This window comes from Pristis pectinata, chromosome 32, assembly GCF_009764475.1.
Source record: "Pristis pectinata isolate sPriPec2 chromosome 32, sPriPec2.1.pri, whole genome shotgun sequence".
NCBI classification, from domain to species: Eukaryota; Metazoa; Chordata; class Chondrichthyes; order Rhinopristiformes; family Pristidae; genus Pristis; species Pristis pectinata.
In genome coordinates, this window is record NC_067436.1 from 7,544,244 (window position 1) to 7,562,436 (window position 18,193).

Below are 18,193 nucleotides of genomic sequence, written 5' to 3' on the forward strand. Positions count from 1 at the left end.
TTATATTCCCATGAGCTGATCAACAGTCTTCATTCATCTGCTTTACAAGTCAGAATCTCTGCATTAAAAGTAAATGTAATTCAGTCTTGTATTCCTCCCACATGCCTTATCACATCCACGCCTGTTCTGTCTATTGGACCAACTTAGCTATCCTTATATATTTTACTGTACCTTCTCCCCACCACTATCTGTACATCTCCTCACTGTCCCATTCCAGTGCCAAATTAGTTTAAAGCCCACCCCTCCCCACAGGGATTTTGGGCCTGTTCTGGTCTGGGTGCAAACCGTACAGTTTGTACAGGTCCCACCTTGCCCAGAAACGATCCCAGTGATCCAGAGCTCTCCCTCCTACACCATCCCTCTAGCCACACATTAATCTGACCTATCCTCCTAGTCCTATCCTCACCAGCATGTGGCACCAGTAATCCAGCGATTGCAACCTTGATCTCTGACAGACACTTGTATGGGTTGGTAACAACAGTGAATGACTGATGGGTTTGTACAGGGAAGGCAGCACGTACGACATGGAAGGCGTCTAGCAAAGCATACAAGAGTAATGCACTGGCAGAAATAATTAGCAAGAAAGAACTTGGACTTCACATGTGCTGGGCAACCCAAATACTTTCCAGTGAATTACTTTTTAAAAGCACAGGAACCATTTTTAAATAGACAAATAACACAGCAACATGTGGAATACTTAAACTTGTAAAAGGGCAGTTCCACAAGGGCAGGAGCTTACAGAGGAGAAATAAAGTGGCATAAGACTCCATTTTGATTTAGCCTGTGATTTCTTTCCTCCCCTTTCCGCTGTCTTGTATAATTTATATTCTGTGTTTGTCTGACCTACCTGGCTGTGATGCTGCTGCAAGCAAGTTTTCATTGTACCTGTACCTCACTGTACTTGTGCACATGGCAATAAACTCAACATGACAATATAATCTTCAATTGTTCCTTAGCTATTTTCACCACACACTCTGCCTTTACATTACTGTAGACTATGAGGCAATATTGTCTGCTGGTGAAACTGTCAGTCCTTTTGTTACACTCACAGTGTTAGCTGTTATGAACTGTAGCAGATTATTGGGGGCGTCACATCTACAAACTGAACTTTGTTTTGAGAATAATCATCAAGCATTCAGTAGTAAAACCATTATTGAGAAGAGATTTACCCAACACTTCAGAGGAATGAATAATGCAAACAGTATACTAATTGGAAGCATTGATTACATAACCAGAACTGTACACAATTCACATGCCTGAAGTAAGAGATTAGATTTGGTGATTCAAAGGCAGCCAGTGTTGATAACATCATTTTACCATGACGTTCTGATTATGGAAAAGATATGTTTAAACGTGGATAAGTACAGAATCATTCATGGTTGAGACCATGGTAATATTTGTAGAATGCAACCAGTCAGAATGTAGCACATCAAGTATGCTGAAGAGAGACAGCTATATCAGAGTTTTATCTTGCATGTTTTAATTGTCTTGATTTATCTGAGAGGTGTGTGACATTGCATATTATTTACATCTGCATTAGGTACTTTCTGTTTAGAGTTGAACTTTACACTATTGAATTACTAGTGTACTCCCTATGGCATTGCTTGGTTAAATGGGGGGGGGGGGCATAATTCACTGGGGCAAGGGAGGTGCTTCACCACATTTGTCATCCATACATTGAGATGGTGGTCTTAAAAATTCAGGTATCCTGTCTGATACTTCATGTATATTAGTGTTTCTTTGCACCCCCGACCCCCAGTCACTAGGTGTCTGAAAACAGATTAATTTTCTCCCTTGGAAAGGAACGCTATTGCAACTCGCTTTTGACTTTTTCCAGTTTATACTGGAACAGCTTCAGGGAGCCAGGAGGTGAGTTACTTGCCACAGAATACACAGCTGCCAGCCTGCAATGTACGTGGCAAGTCTGTTTTTGTTTGTAATCACTGGCAACCCTCATGATATTGATAGTGGACAAGTCAGTGACAGTAATGGCACAATGCCAAGGGAGGGTGATTAGATTCCTTCTTGTTGGGAGACTGGTATTCATGTGGAACAAGTATTACTTTCTACCCAAGATCACAAACTGGAGTGTTGTCTAGATCTTGCTGCGCGCGCACGCGCACACACACACACACACACACACACACACACCTTCATTATCTAAGGAATTGATTAATGATTGCGCAGATCATCAGCGACCATCCCTTTTCCTGGCGTAAAGGTTATTGATGAAATAGCTGAAGATGGCTGGGATTCCGCACTGAGTAATATGCTGAATCCAAGATTATCAGGCTCCAACTTCCTCAGACGCCAACAGTGGAGAGCTAGCCCACTCAATTCCCATTGACTTCAACTTTAGAATCCTGAGGCCACACAGCATAAAATGCTGCTTTGATGTCAAGGGCAGTCACTCTCATTCCACATCTGGAAGTCAGTCTTCTGTCCACGTTTGTGCCGAGTTCGAGAGCTGAACAGTCTAGCTGGAATCAAACTAAGCATCAGTGAGAAAATTCTGCCCTTGCTCAAGAATACCAGAGGAACCTTAAAGGCACGGACAAATGACGCACTTGCAAACTGCTCACTGATAATTTGTATAAACAGATGTTGAACAAGGCACAAACAGTGCAAAAACAATACATTCCATCCTCGTGTTTCTGATTAATGCTCGTGTGTCAATTTGTTATTGAAAGTTGCAATCTCTAATTTTCTCATAGCAACTGACTGGTGTAGTTGCCAGCTCTGCACAAGAGATGACTCTGGAAAAAGAGAGTTTCAACAATGCCCACACTCAGCCTACAAACCCCACTTTCCCCCTCCATCCTCAGCTGTATACATGCACCACACACTATACGGTTTTACTTGTACATCAAAATTAGCTTCCACCACATGATGTGGATAATTTACTCGGGTTTATTAAACATCATCTCACCTCCATGCAGTATATCCGCTACTTGTACTGAGTAAGGCTCTGTGTCAGTAAGCTGCTGTAAATGGGAAATCTAACATTACATGTACAAAATGAACCTTCAAATCCCTAGGTCAAGAACTAAATGTCTGTGTTGGGTTCCATTTTGTAATTTCTCTTTCAGTAAATGCTGCTGACGGTCAGATGAGAACAACTGCTTTCAACCATAGCTGATTTACCTGCTTAAGGTCTTTGCATTTCATACAAGGATACCTGGGTACAAGAATCATTGGTATTGGTATATCATTGTCACTTGTACCGAGGTACAGTGAAAAGCTTGTCTTACAAACCGATCGTACAGGTCAATTCATTACACAGTGCAGTTACATTGAGTTAGTACAAAGTGCATTGATGTAGTACAGGTAAAAACAGTAACAGTACAAAGTGTCACAGCTACAGAGAAAGTGCAGTGCAATAACGTGCAACAAGGTAGATCATGAGGTCAGAGTCCATTGTATAAAGGAACCGTTCAATAGTCTTATCACAGTGAGGTAGAAGCTGTCCTTAAGTCTGGTGGTACATGCCCTTAGGCACCTGTATCTTCTACCTGATGGAAGAGGAGAGAAGAGAGAATGTCCCGGGTGGGTGGGGTCTTTGATCGGCTGCGTTGATCCATAAAAGCCACAACTCACAGGGCTGGAGAGGAATAAAGAAAGGAGACTATATCCACAATACTGCCGGTGATGATAATTCCCCAAATGTTTCAACTACTAAAACTTGAATATGTAACTATAAGACCATAAGATATAGGAGCAGAATTAGGCCATTCGGCCCATTGAGTCTGCTCTGCCATTCAATCATGACTGATTTTTTTTTAACCCCAATTCTCCTGCTTTCTCCCCTTAACCCTTAACCCCCTTCCCAATCAAGAACCCCCTTAACCCCCTTAAATCACCCCTTAACCCCCTTAACCCCTTCCCAATCAAGAACCCCCTTAACCCCCTTCCCAATCAAGAACCCCCTTAACCCCTTCCCAATCAAGAACCCATCAATCTCTGCCTCAAATGCACCCAATGACTTGGCCTACACTGCTCTTTGGGGCAACAAATTCCACAAATTCACCACTCCCTGGCTGAAGAAATTCTTCCTCATCTCAGTCCCTTTACTCTGAGTCTGTGCCTGGACTCTTCTACTAACGGAAGCATCCTCCCCACATCCACTCTTTCCAGGCCTTTCAGTAACTAGCTATATTTAAATCTCTTGATGACCTCTCCTCCCCAATCTCTAACTTCCTGCATTCTTAAGAATCATAACTCACCCCAATATGTTCTGATTAATTTAATAATCTAGATGAGCTAAAGAATTTGATCAACATTAAACTGATAAACAAAGTGACAGGAGAGGAGATATGTTGCTGCTGCAAAAATGTGGGAACTTGTCGTCTTTCTAGACAGAAATGTCCATATCTTCAGTAAACACCTGTAGCACAAGGAACCTTGCTTCTGTGTGTGGAGCTACAGACATCAGGGAGGGAGAAAGTTACCAGGACCTTTTACCACAGGAGGTAGCCACACCCCTTGATTAAATACTTTAGAAATGACACATGGTCAGGGACAGGAGGGTGGGAATGTGAGCGAGGCAGGTACAGAGATCCAGGAGATAGTATTACAGGAGCCTCACTTCCTTCACATGTCCAATAGTGCAGCACAGTGGAGCTGGTAGAGCTGCTGCCTCACAGCTCCAGTGACCTGGGCTCAATCCTGTGCTGTCTGTGTGGAATTTGCAGGCTCTCCCCGTGATTGGGTTTCTGCCAGGTGCTCCGGTTTCCTCCCACATCCACTTGATGTGTGGGTCAGTAGGTTAATTGACGGCTGTAAATTACCCCTAGTGTGTAGGTGAGTGGTAGATTCCGAGGGGATTGTTGTAGTGTGGGATTTGTATAAATGGGTGATTGATGGTCGATGTGCACCCAGTGGGCAGAAAAGCCCATTACTTTCTGTGTGATTATCTATCTAGATCGGAGGTTGTTGCAATCCTTGTGGACAGGTGGGGGGACTGTGGTAAGGACAAGCAAACTGATGTTGCACCATGGTACAGGAACCAATTAAATGGATGACCAGGGAGGGGGGAGGTTGTAAAAGAAAGATAGTTGCAGCAGGGAACAGTATTGTTAAACGGTCAGACACCATCCTCTTCAACCCGAAACAGGAGACCCAGTGTCAGGGTAAAGGATACATGCTCTGGGCTGGGGTGGGAGGGACGGGATCCAGTTCACATTGTCTACTAAGCTACTAATGACCTTGATGGGATGGAGGAAAAGTTTCTGATGAGAGAGTTTGAACAGCTAAGGAGTAAATTAAGATGCAGAAATACAAAAGGCAATGATCTCTGAATTATTACCTGAACCAGAAGCAAACAGCACCATTTGGTGCTTTCCACTCGGCGATGTAGTTATTACCACCACGTACACTGTTTACTCTGTCAGCAGGTGAGCAAGGAATTTCATTGCGCCCTGGTGTATATGACAATAATCTAATGTGAATTGGCACAGGGTTAATAGGATTAGGGAGGTGAGTGTGTGGCTCAAAGATTGGCTTGGTATAAATGGGGTTCAATTGGTGAGGTACTGGCGAAAGAGAGCTGTATACCAGACCCAGACCCCGGTGAACTGAATAGCCACAAAGGTAGATGGGGCTTTGATCTGAATGGGGGGGGGGGGGGGGGGGAGGTGAGGGGGGGGGGGGGGGGGGGGGGGGGGGGGGGGGGGGGACAAGGAAGCAGTGAAGGGAACTGATTGGAATGAGGATAATCAAAGTGCACTTCAAAAGGGACAGTGCGTACAAAGAAACCACCAACAAATAGTGTTCAGATGAGTAAAAAAGTGGTAATGAGGCAAACGGGGCCATAGTACAAAACAAGTTAAGAATGTCTTAAACTATTAACAATGCAAATCTAAAGGGGGCAGATCTGAATATACAAAGAATTTGAAATAAAGTGGATGAATAAACAGAGCAAATGTACTGTAAATGGACACAATATAATTTACAATGCAGAGACATGCCGCAGGGTGACCAAGGGCGGGACTTAAATATTCCACGATATTCAATACTTAGGAAGGAGAAGTGAAATTAAAAAGGTGGGGTGGCACGGATAGTAAAGGATGAAATCCAAGCAATGCTGTAGTCAGAAAGGATATTAGCTCAGAAAACCAAGATGAAGAATCAGTCTGGGCAGAACCAAAAAACCAAGGGGCAGAAAACATCGGTGGAGAGTTGTCCAAAGGCCTCCAGACAGCAGTGTAATGTAGGAGGCAGCATCAAACTGGGGTAACCTAGACCTATAAATAGACTGGCCGGAACAAAATGAGAAAAAATGCTGTGGAGGATGAATTCCTGCTGTGTGTGTGGGATGATCTTTTAGATTTTAAGGTTATGGAGCCAATTAGAGAAGATGTTAATCTAGATTGGGCACTGTACAATGGGAAGGGTTGGGTGGGGTCTTATAGGGAAGAATGACCATAACTTAGTTCTTCACTTAGATGGAAAGTGAAGTGGTTCAATCCTAACTAGGGTCCTAAATATGAACAAAGGAAACCATAAAGATACGAAGACTAGTTTGGCCGTGGGTCATTACAAAGGCATTACAGTGGATAGGCAACAGCAAACATTTGGGGAATGAGTGCAGGAACTGAAATGGATTTACATTCCTGCCTGCAGCAAGAATACAAGAGGAACAGTGATCCAACCATGATTTACAAAAGCTAAGAATAGTAGTAGATCCAAGGAGGAAGTGTATAAAGTTGCTGGAAAAAGTAACAGGCCATAGGATTGGAAGCACCTTTGAATTCAGTGGAAAGGATTACTAGAAAGCCAAGAGAAAAATAAAGTTTTAGCGTGAACTTGTATGGAGCATAAAGCTGGACTGTAAAAGCTTCTACAAGTATGTAAAATGAAGAAGGATTAGTGATGATAGGGAACAGGGAAATGATAGAACAATTAAGGAAATACTTTGGTTCCACTTCATGGAAGAGTTGCAAATTACTTCCAGAAAAGGTGAGGAACCACGGGTCTAATGACATGGGGGAAGTAAAGTAAATTGGCACTGATTAAGATAAATCTTATAAAAAGAAACTACTGAATTAATGACACCGAAAGCCTATAAACCTCCAGCACCCGACAGTCTACGTTCCAAAGCACAGAACATAGAACAAAGAACACAGTACAGCACAGAACAGGCCCTTCGGCCCACAATGTTGTGCCGACATAGCTAATCCCTCCTGCCTACAGAATGCAGTAAGAGGCAGTCATGGAATCAGAATCAGATTTATTATCACTGACTTATGTGACGTGAATTTTGTTGTTTTGTGGCAGCAGTACAGTGCAAAGACATCAAAATCTATAAATTACAAAAATAGTGCAAAAAAATGAATAACAAGGTAGTGTTCATGGACCATTCAGAAATCTGATGGTGGAGGGGAAGGAGCTGTTCCTGAATCATTGAGTGTGGGTCTTCAGGCTCCTGTACCTCCTCCCCAATGGTAGTAACGAGAAGAGGGCACGTCCCAGATGGTGAGGGTCCTTAACGACGGATGCTGCCTTCTTGAGGCACCGCCTCTAGAAGATGACCTCGATGGTGGGGAGGGATGTGCCTGTCATAAAATTCTATAGATTATGGAACAGTTTGGGCAGATTGGAGGATGGCAAATGAATCCCACTATTTAAAAAAAGGTAAAACTAGGATCTACAGGCCATTTAGTCTAAGTTGCTAGTGAGAGGGAAAATGATTAAAGATATAAAACAGTGCATTTAGAAAAATTAATGGTATTTAGGCAAAATAAACAGATTTATGAAAGGGAACATGGTGTACTTGTTTTTTCTCGCAAAAGATCTTTGAGAAAGTCCTACAAACAATGTTAGTGCGCAAATGTAAACAGGTGGAATCAGGGGTAATACACTGGCATGGATCGAAAATTGGTTGACAGACAGGACATGGAGAATGAGAATTAAAAAAAATCAGCTTTAGAAGAACAAACTTAAATCTCATTGAAATATACACAATTTTTGACAGGGCTAGACAGATTGGATGGGGGAAGGAACGTTTCTCCTGGTTGGGAGGGTCTAGAACAAGGGGTCAGAGTCTCAAATAACAGGTCAATAGATTTAAAACTGAGATGAGGCAAAATTGCTTCACTCAGAGGGTTCACTTGTAAAATTCTCTACCACAGAAGGCAGAGGAGAGGAAGTTGCTAAATACATTTGAGGTGTAAGTAGATAGATTTTTGGATGTTAAATGCATCAAGGGGCAAGGGGAGAGAGGGGGGAATATGATATTCAGAACTGGAATTCTGAAAATTCACAGAAGCAACATTTACTGCATTCCCTGCATCAACCTTCCATTACCTCGAAGAAAACCCAAATCCAATCACATTATTTCCATGCAACTAATTTATACCGGCTTTCTTTTATTAACTCAAACTTCTCCAGATGCCTATTGACTTTTTCCCCCCCCCAGATTATTGTTTCTGCAAGCTTTCCCATCATCAACAGTCAAACTGATTGGCCTTCAGTTGCCCGGCACATGCTTTCTGAACGACGATGCCACACGTGCCTTCCTCCGCTCCTCTGGCAGGCAGCTTCCCCCATGTCGAGGGAGGACTGGAGATAATGGCAAACCCTTCTGCAGCCTCCATCCCCACTTACCTCAGTAACTGAGAATGCATCACATCAGATCAGGTGACATCTTATTTCTCAGACAGTCCCTTGTGATCAAGAATGACCTGTTTCCACTCCTTTTATGTGGGTTCTGAGATGGCTATTGAGGACAATGTGAGATCCACACTTTTGCCAAAGGTGAGGCAGCAGATGCTCAATGGGAAAGCTGAGTGGTTTGGGAGGAGCTGGACTCCCCCTGCTCTTTTCATTGACCTCCACATGCTCCTAAAGAGACTTGAGTGTGCCTTTCTCGAGGCTCTTTCTCCATTGCGAGCCGTCACAGGCCAGGGATTACTACTCGTCTGTAGAAATGTTATACTTTTACCAAGGGACTTTGAGAATATCGTCGAGTTATTTCCTCTGTCCTCCTGATAAATCCCTTGTTGTGACAGAGTAGTCCGCCCTTTGCAGGAGTCTGGTACTGGGCATGCGATCAATGTGGCCTGCTCACCAGAGATCTCCAAGTACAATCACGGCCTGAAGGACACTGATGTTGGTTTGATTATCTTGCAGTTGGAATTGGAGGACTTTGCAGACACAGCATTGGTGCCATCTTTCCAGCACTCTGAGGTGGCTGCTGTAGGGAGGGATTACTGCTGCCCAGTGGACCAGGAACTTTGTTCTTGGTTTGAGGTCCTGATCTTCTAACATTCTTTTCCTCTGATATGCTAAGGCTGTGCTGGTACAATGAAGGCGATGGTGAATTTCATCATGGATGTGTGCCTTCAATGAAAGGTAGCTCCCAAGACGTGGAACGTGGCCCAGTTTTCCCGGGTCTCACCATGGGGCAGTGCTGTGCAGTGGCAGCAGGTTGATGGATGAAGGTCTCGTGCATGTTAAGCTCACGGGGAAAAGATCAGCTCTAGAGGCACTCGAAGGGCAGGTGATGCAAAGTGCAGGAGATCCAGATACTCGCTGATACCCACACCGTGCCTGGCGTGGGATACAACAATCAGAAGATGGCCTGTTCGAAGAGCAAGCCTGTGGGTACACCTTCTTCTGACAGGGTAAACAGAAAAAAGGAATGCTGTCTTTAAGGAGTTGGGTTCCACCATCAACTATAAACTCAACAACTTCCCTTGCAGGACGAGTGGCCATCTCCTAACCCTTCATCTCACTTCACAGAACTAGAATATTGCAGTAATCAGTTCACATGCTCCAACCATGGTGAAAATGACCAGGGGCTCATTAATGCCAAGTGCAATGCACTCTTAGATTGGAAACTCCATCATGCTTCAGCAGCTCTGCTGGGACCTGAAGGCCAACATCCAACAGAAACCTCATGACCCAAAGAACAGATCGTGGTGGGAACAGTGCAAGAGATCTAGCAACTCACTGATGACCACGATGTGCTCGGATTCTTCAGCACTGTGAAGAACAAACAGCCAAGGGCTCATCCTGCTAAGAGCAAGAACAGAGGTGAGGCAGTTAGCACCCACCAGATGGAACATTTTGAAGAACTCCTCAACCATGAGACAGTCCTCAATTCCATCCCACAGCAAAACCACCATTTAATCTCACTGCCCCTGGGCCAGTTCAGCTTCTAGGCATCCATGTTAGTTAAAATGATGCAAAACCACAAATCTGATTTACAATTAGCCACACCACAGGACGTTTGTCTAAACAATTTGTTGACAATAGGTTTTTCAAAATACATCATTTACTGATCACCTATTTTCTATTGTTATGCTTTTAATATCTATGCAAATAGGCAAATTCCTCCCCCTACCATGCCCCCCCTCCCCCAGTGTTACTCAATAGCACCGGGATACAAATCATTTATGAACCAGTACTCATTATCTATTACATCCTCTCTGTTCTGTTTCTGGATTCAAGTCAAACTTGAAACTGGCACTATGAAGTGGTTAAGGGCACACCATGTGCTCTGCCTCTTTCCCAATGATAAATAATTAATACAACATTAAATTATATCATTTAACTTTCACGTGTTCCAAGTACAGGGCTGCTCTATGAGTGCCTTTTGCAATCACAGTTTACAACAGAGCACAAGCACCAGCTGCTTAAAATTTGCTCGTACAATGTGCTGGACTTGACCAAACAAAATTGAAGATGCCGCAAGTACTCAGCAGGGCAAGTAATATCTGTGAATACACTTACCTATTGCAAAAAAATCCAAAAAATAAAACTTTCAGTAAGATCAGATAATGAACCACATTGCATACCACAAATAAAATAAATGGAGAAAAGGTGCTTTTTTAGAGAAACAAAGCATCTTCTCTTTGGCCTGGTGGTTTACGCAGACCAAAGAAATTCACCTACTTTACAGTAAGTCATAACTCATTTTAACCCAGTCATTAGTCATTTTAAAAATCTGCTTTTTTAAAAAAAAGCACTGTGGTAAGGCATCTTATTTTGCTGGATCAGCCCATTAAAAAGAAAATACTTATTGAACAAACCCATAGTTATTTGGTTTCCAATTCTGCCTCTCAAAGACGGATCCTCATTTGGTAACTGTTGAAAACTTAAAGCATACTTTAATGTAATTATTTGGGATGTTAAAGGGAATCTTTGTACACTCAAGTTTAAAAAAAAATCCATTCTATGCAAATTGAATCCATTCTTGAGTTTGGACGAAGGGTCCAAATCTGAAACATAATGTTTCTCTTTATTCATAGCAAGCTTGGTTTGCTGAGCATTGAGTATTTTCTGTTTTTCTTCCATTCCATACATTTGACAGCTTGCATATCCTTTAGCGTTGTAAACTGTCTCAAGGCACTTCCAGACCAAACTCTGATACCAAACCACCAGAATATAGTAATACATTGAGCAAAAGCATGATCAAAGAGGTGGGCTTTAAGAGCATCTTAAAAGGTGAAAGATGGAGAGATGTGGTCTCTGGTGGCCGTGCTACACTAGATACACACAGACCCAGACCATCAGTGTCGTGCATGTTGAGTCTACGAGCACCTTATACTTGACAACATACTGCACCCTCCTTTCCATTTCTCACATCTCGTACATCCAAATTTCACACACCTAGTCCACCAAAGTTGCGTCAAGGTTGCAAGAATAGAAAAACTGGTCAGGATTTGGGGACGGGGTCCACGCACACATATTTGGATGTCAATAAAACCACTTAATGAAATAAAATGAGATCCTGTGCTTTAAGATTAGCTTAGGAGTTCAAAAGTAAGTAATCCCTGGTCACAATAGTCTAGTTGGGGTCCAACCAACAACGGACAAAACCTTAGAGAAGATACAGACATCAAGGAGCCGAGATTGTTCTCAGAATAGAAATGTTAAAGGGAGATTTAATTGAATCAATCAACATTCTGAAGCATTTTGATAGATAGGAAATACTATTTCAACTGGCAGAAGGGTCAGTGATTTAAAGTAACTAGAAACACTTAAAATATTTGCTCTAACGTTTTTCATTTCAAGTTGAAATGTCTTTTAAATTAAATTTCAGCAAATTATGATCTGGGATGTATGCTTCATAAAGGTATTGGAAGCAATGGCAACACATAATGCAACAGTGTACGTCCCATTTTCAGGAAATGTACCCAGAGAAAGAAAAGCAAAAAAAAATGCAGTGGTTGTTATGATTTATCATTATTGTCACATTATTATTGTCACATGTACTGAGCTGCAGTGAAAAACTTTGTTTTGCAATGCCATCCATACAGATCATTACATTACATCAGTGTATTGAGGTAGTACAAGGGAAAACAATAGCAGAATGAAGTGATATAGTTACAGAGAAAGTGCAGTGCAGGCAGACAATAAGCTGCAAGGCCATAACAAGGTAGATTGTGAGGTCAAGAGTCACAATCATATTAGGGGGCCATTTAATAGTCTTATAACAGCATCCTATGAAGCGTTATGAAGCTGTCCTTGGTCCTGGTGGTACAGTGGAGTGGTATTAATTACATAGCCCTTTCAAGGAACTGATAATAAATTGCTTTCTGTGTGCTGTGTGATTTTATGGTTTACATTTTGGGATTAATGACATGCAGAATATTGTCTATATACAGCTCCGCCCATGCACCCTGCCAGTGCTCCACACAAAGTATACAGTTCCCAAAATGCTCATGCAACATGCCTTGCCTGAAGTCTCTGTAACATTCACCAACTATGGACTCATCCCAGCCAACAGAAATTCCCAACTTACATTTGAAGGAAAAAGAACCCCTAACAAACACCATATACAGTATGCAAATGACTTGCACCTAGATGTTGTTTATATATAAAATTCCACAGAAACACAAATGGCACATTTAAATCTTTCTAAACACAACTATATACATCAGATTGCACCCCTTCTATACAACAGCTTTCATTAACACAGTCTTCTCTTATAGTTAATCAATACAAGTTCTTTGATAATTTGGTATTTAAAGCACTGCATCTGTTACTGTATTGATCTGTTCAATAGATAACTCAGAATTTTACCCCGTCTGAAAATTACAAAATGATCAAGAACAGACAGTGCCCCTCAATCCAGACAAACCTTTATCTCTGTATGTCTTCATCGTTGTGAAAAGAATAAGGTGTTCAAGAAAAATGCATCTAAACAAAATGATTTATGTGATGTTTTCATCCTCCTGGAAGTCGCAAGCACCTATGGTGTAGACACTGTCATGATTTAGGAAACACAGCAGGCAATTTATGCAAAGCAAGGATATATAAAAAAAAATCACTTTCAGTGATGCTGGTTGAAAGGTAAATATTGGCCAGGTTACTGGAAAGATCATCTCCGCTCTTCTTAGAAGTAGTGATGTGGAACTGTCACATTCACCTGAGAGAGTGGGCAGGCCGCAATTTAACACCTCGTTCAAGAAGCAATAGTGCAGGACTCTCCCAGAACTGCACCGAAGTGTCAGACTGAATTTTGTGTATGATCACATAGATCAGGGGCAAGTGTGCCACCCAGTCAGCCACTGACATCCTATTGCAACCAATTTTAAACTAGAAAACCAGAAAGAGCCAAAAGTCCATTCCCGCACCTCCCCTCAGTACTAGGTGAACCTGGGCATCACACTGATTGGTCACTTTCCCTGACCTGGCCTCAGTGTGCTCTGTAGCATTAATCCAATAAATCAATGGACCCTTTATCTCAGTGCTGTCTCTTTGAAAGCTGTTTCTCCATAACTCTACAAATGATCTTTTTCAAGTTTTTATTCAATTTCCCATGGGAGGAGGTGTGTACATCAATAACAATTCACTGAGGACTTTTTTTCTCCTTAATATTACCTCAGTTGCCAATTAAGCTTAACCAGTTGAGAGTTTCTGGCATTAGAAAGAGTTTCTCGTTATTTACTCTCTCAAAACCCCTTAAAAGTTTTTAATCTCTTTACAGATTATCTTTGATTTACAGCTATAAAATACTGTTGTAATCCTGTAAAAAACATCTCCAAATAATATTGCCAATTTCTCCACTTTCCCTTCCCAATCTCCCCTGAATACATACACTTAAATTCAACCAGCTGGAAGAATAGATAAAATCTTTCATAATCGCCCCTTAATTTAATTTTGTGTAGTTACTTATGCCTGCAATTCATCAACCTTGTTCACTGTCAACAGAGAGCCACAATCCCAGGAGTTCCTGTACAGTCACAGCCTGTCATTTCATACCTCTACACCTCCAGGGTGATTACTTCCCGGAATGTGGACTAAATCCTAGGCTCCCTAGTGCCGTGCAGAGATTTCAGCCACTTCTCACACACAGAAACCCTTAGTAACTGGAAGCATTCCCTGCTCTCCCAGTTCCGCTGGAACACACAGAGCATCCTGAAGTTCCAACACAGCACAGGAACCGCTGGTATGGATCGCAGCCTACACGTATCTCTACTTCTCTACTGCCTTACTTTCATTTATCTGTAAAGTTTTCTCATCGGCTATGCACTCACCTGAGGAGCCGGGGGTCTCTCTGGGAACAGACGGCATGGAGAGAGCTGACGCTCCGGGACACCCTGCGCTGCCAACGCCCTCAGCCGCAATTCCAGCCGCAGTAGCCGGCGCCCAGCAGCTGCCGCTTCGCCATCAGCCACCAATGACTGAAATCGCTTCAGGCCTGAGGAAAATCCCCGGAAGTTAACTCACCACATGCAACAGAGGGGAAAAGAAACTTTATGGAAAAGTTCCGCTGCATGGCCAGAGCCGCCTCGGCTCCTCCAGGTCTTAACGCCCCCGAACTTTAACAACGCCCGAGCTCTCTTGCTGGTGCTAATGGGATTTTTTGGTTCCATTTTTAAATTTCAAAAATAAATGTTATTCATAATAAAAATATGTACTCAGAAGAATAAACAGCGCAACGCTCGTTACTTTCTCAGTGTCATTTGGTCAATACATTCAGTGTTACTGGTTCTATACATTGTAGTGTTAACATTTTTTTTGTACATAGCACCATTGCCACTTATGTGGACAACTAGGGTGATACACCCTCCTATTGTTTAAGGGTTTCCCCATCCGACTCAGCTCCTCAATGCCCCAGTAGCAGAAGGACCCTGGACGGTGGTCCTTCCCCATACAGCCTTGTGTTGGCTGCACCCAGCTTCAGCATGTCCCTCAGCAGGTACTCCTGCAGCCTGGGATGTGCCAATCGGCAGCATTCCCTGACGGACATATGGCTGTGACCACAAGACCAAGGAGCAGAAGTCGGCCATTCGGCCCATCGAGTCTGCTCCACCATTCTATTCATGAGCTGATCCATTCTCCATTTAGTCCCACTCCCCGGCCTTCTCACCATAACCTTGATGCCCTGGCTACTCAGAGACCTATCAATCTCTGCCTTAATACACCCAATGACTTTGCCTCCACAGCCGCCCGTGGCAACAAATTCCACAGATTCACCACTCTCTGGCTAAAGAAATTTCTCCGCATCTCTGTTCTGAATGGGTGATCTTCAGTCCTGAAGTCGTGCCCTCTTGTACTAGACTCCCCTACCATGGGAAACAACTTCGCCACATCTACTCTGTCCAGGCCTTTGTTCTCTGTGCTGGAAGGGCAACAAGTTTCGGCAGACCGAAGAGCGTCTTTCACCGAGTTGATGATCCTCCAGCAGCACTTGATGTCTGTCTCTGCATGTGTCCCTGGGAACAGGGTTTTTTCTTAAACCAATCAAAACAGAGTAATAAAACAATTAGTGATAGACATGCTTCTGATCAGAGCCTTGCACAGTTTCCTGACCCTCTCCCTGTGGCCACCCTTGAGGTTGATGCGAGCAGGGAATGAATTTGGACACAAGATTCCACAAGATCAGATTAGATAAAGACCCAGTTAGTTCACTTTTGTAACTTGAGCGCTACCATTAAATTGACTAGGACACCGTGGGAGATCTCGCTCAGCAGTGAGATCTTTTCGTTTCACTGGAGGGAAGGGCCAGTCAAGGACTCAGTTTAATGTCTCATGGAAAGGTGGCACCACTGTCAGTGCAACACTCGCCCAACATTCTCACTGGCCTCAACTGTGCACTCAAGCCCCACTACCCACATATTTCACCCACCGGTTCTTTCACACCCCACCCCTCGTCCCCTTCCCCTGGTGCGGGTTCCATTTGCCTTTCACCCCTCCCCTAATGGTTCCCATTATCAGCCACTTACTTATCAGCTTCCTTATATGATCAGATACCTGTCAGCGCTGGTAGCCTTTTTATTCCAACATCACCCTCCAGCAGTCGTCTCTCACCTCACCCTCCCTCCCTCCTGTCTCCATCTTTCTCTCTTATCATCTGCCTCTATCTGCCTGCCTCTTGTCCTGCCATCTCGACTCTGCCCCCTCCCTACCTGCTCAACATGCCCATCATTCAACCGCCTTTCCCCCCCCCCCCCCCCCCCCCCGCCCAAGTCCACCAGTCACCTCTGGCTTCATTCACCACTTCCCCTTTCCACTTTATACTGGCTATCTCTCCTCTCCACTCTCTCACTCTGACACAGGAGTTTTGACCTGACAATTCCTTTCCCTCACAGATGCTGCTCGACCCTCTGAGTTCCTCCAGCATTTTTGTTTGTTGCTCCAGATTCCAACATTTGCGGTCTCTTGTGTCTCCAGAAGTGCGTTGCTTGAATCAATGGTACTCTGAATCAGTAACACTGAGCAAGGCTGATATAACTCAGTTGGAAATCAAAGACACTGGAAAATCAAAATAAAACAGAAATGCTGGAAAAACTCAGCAGGCCAGGCAGTATCAATGGAACGAGAAACAGCGTTTTGGGTCTGGGACCTTTCATTTCCTGTTTTTATGTTATTTAATTGGAGCCATTTATGCCTTTGGCCATGTGCTTTTATCTTCACGTTTGTTCATGTGTGTTCATGTGCGTAGGTAGCAAATATCCCTCCCTCTTCGTAAAAGTGGAGAGTGGAGATCTACACGCTTCATCTGAGCTTCCACTCGCCTTTTCCTTGAGTCCTCCGTCACACTTCTACGCTGATCTCTCTGCTTTCCATCTCTATTGCTATTCCAACAAGTCCCAACTTAAGCCCAGGAGCAGCAGCCCTGTCTAGGTACTGTACAGTACAGTCTTCCAGCTTGAGTTCAATGATTTTGGATCATCAACCCTCATATCTTACATTTTCCATACTTTTCCACCTGGTAATTTCACATAACTATTCATCTTCCCCTACGATTTGCCTTTTGTTATTCACAAACTTTTGCCATTCACCTGAAACTTTTGCCACCCACTTTCACACAGCTTCCTCACCCCTTTTATCATTTAATCTCTCCTGATCACAAATTTTTGTTTTCTCCACACATCTCCCCTTCTCCTGTTAAAGCTTGTTAAAACAAGTTAAAACTTGTTTAACCTCCAACCTTTGCCAGTTCTAATGAAGATCATCAGTGTGAGACCTGAGCTCTTTTTCTCCACAGATGCGCCTGACCTGCTGAGTATTTCCAGCAATCTCCATTTTAAACAGAAACAGAAAATACCGGAACCACTCAGCAGGTCAGGCAGCATCAGTTAAAGTTTCAGGTCCAAGATCCTTTGTCAGAAATGAGAAAGAGAGAAAAACAAGTTAGTTTTCAGTAGCAGAGATGAAAAGTCCTGGACCTGAACGTTAACATTTTCTCCTCCCACAGATGCTGCCTGACTTGCTGAGTGTTTCCAGTATTTTCTGTTTCTGGTTAAAATGGAATTTCTGTTTTTATTTCAGATTTCCAGCATCTGCAGTTTTTCTACTTTCTTCTCTGCTTTAACCCATACCATCAGTGTTGGGTGAACATGTGGGTGCATATTCAGTTTGAATGATTGGAAGTTTGGTGACCGTTAACTACATTTGTTTAATTCCATTAGTTTAGGGGAGAAACATCCTTTGGTGGTTCTGCAAGAAAGTTGTTGTGGGGGAAGGAATTGCCCTGTGGATGGTACTCTTGCAGAGCTGTGACAGTGGTGATTGCTGACAGATAGTGTCTGCTGTTTGTCTCTTGCAGTTAATTGAGGTCATACAAGGCAAAGGCTATTCCCTTGGAGACTGCAGCTCATGAATGCCTGTGTTGGCTAATTGTATGCAGTCCTTTCTGTCACTAGCAGAGAATGTCAATCATTTTGTTCATTTGCTTTCCATTAAACATAGATTCTTTACACAGTCTTCCTCATAAATATTCCCAGGGCCATTTTGA

The 18,193-nt window shown here is 43.1% G+C and overlaps 1 protein-coding gene across 1 annotated transcript in view; it reads right to left on the reverse strand.

Annotated features, from left to right (window-relative positions):
* Positions 1 to 14,871, reverse strand: part of malt3 (MALT paracaspase 3) — a 103,709-nt gene extending 88,838 nt beyond the window's left edge. The window contains exon 1 of the mRNA XM_052042613.1: positions 14,487 to 14,871. Within this exon, the coding sequence (XP_051898573.1) occupies positions 14,487 to 14,523 (37 nt within the window). The 5' untranslated portion in view covers positions 14,524 to 14,871. The remainder of the gene's footprint in view (positions 1 to 14,486) is intronic.
* Between the last annotated feature and the right edge of the window lie 3,322 nt (positions 14,872 to 18,193).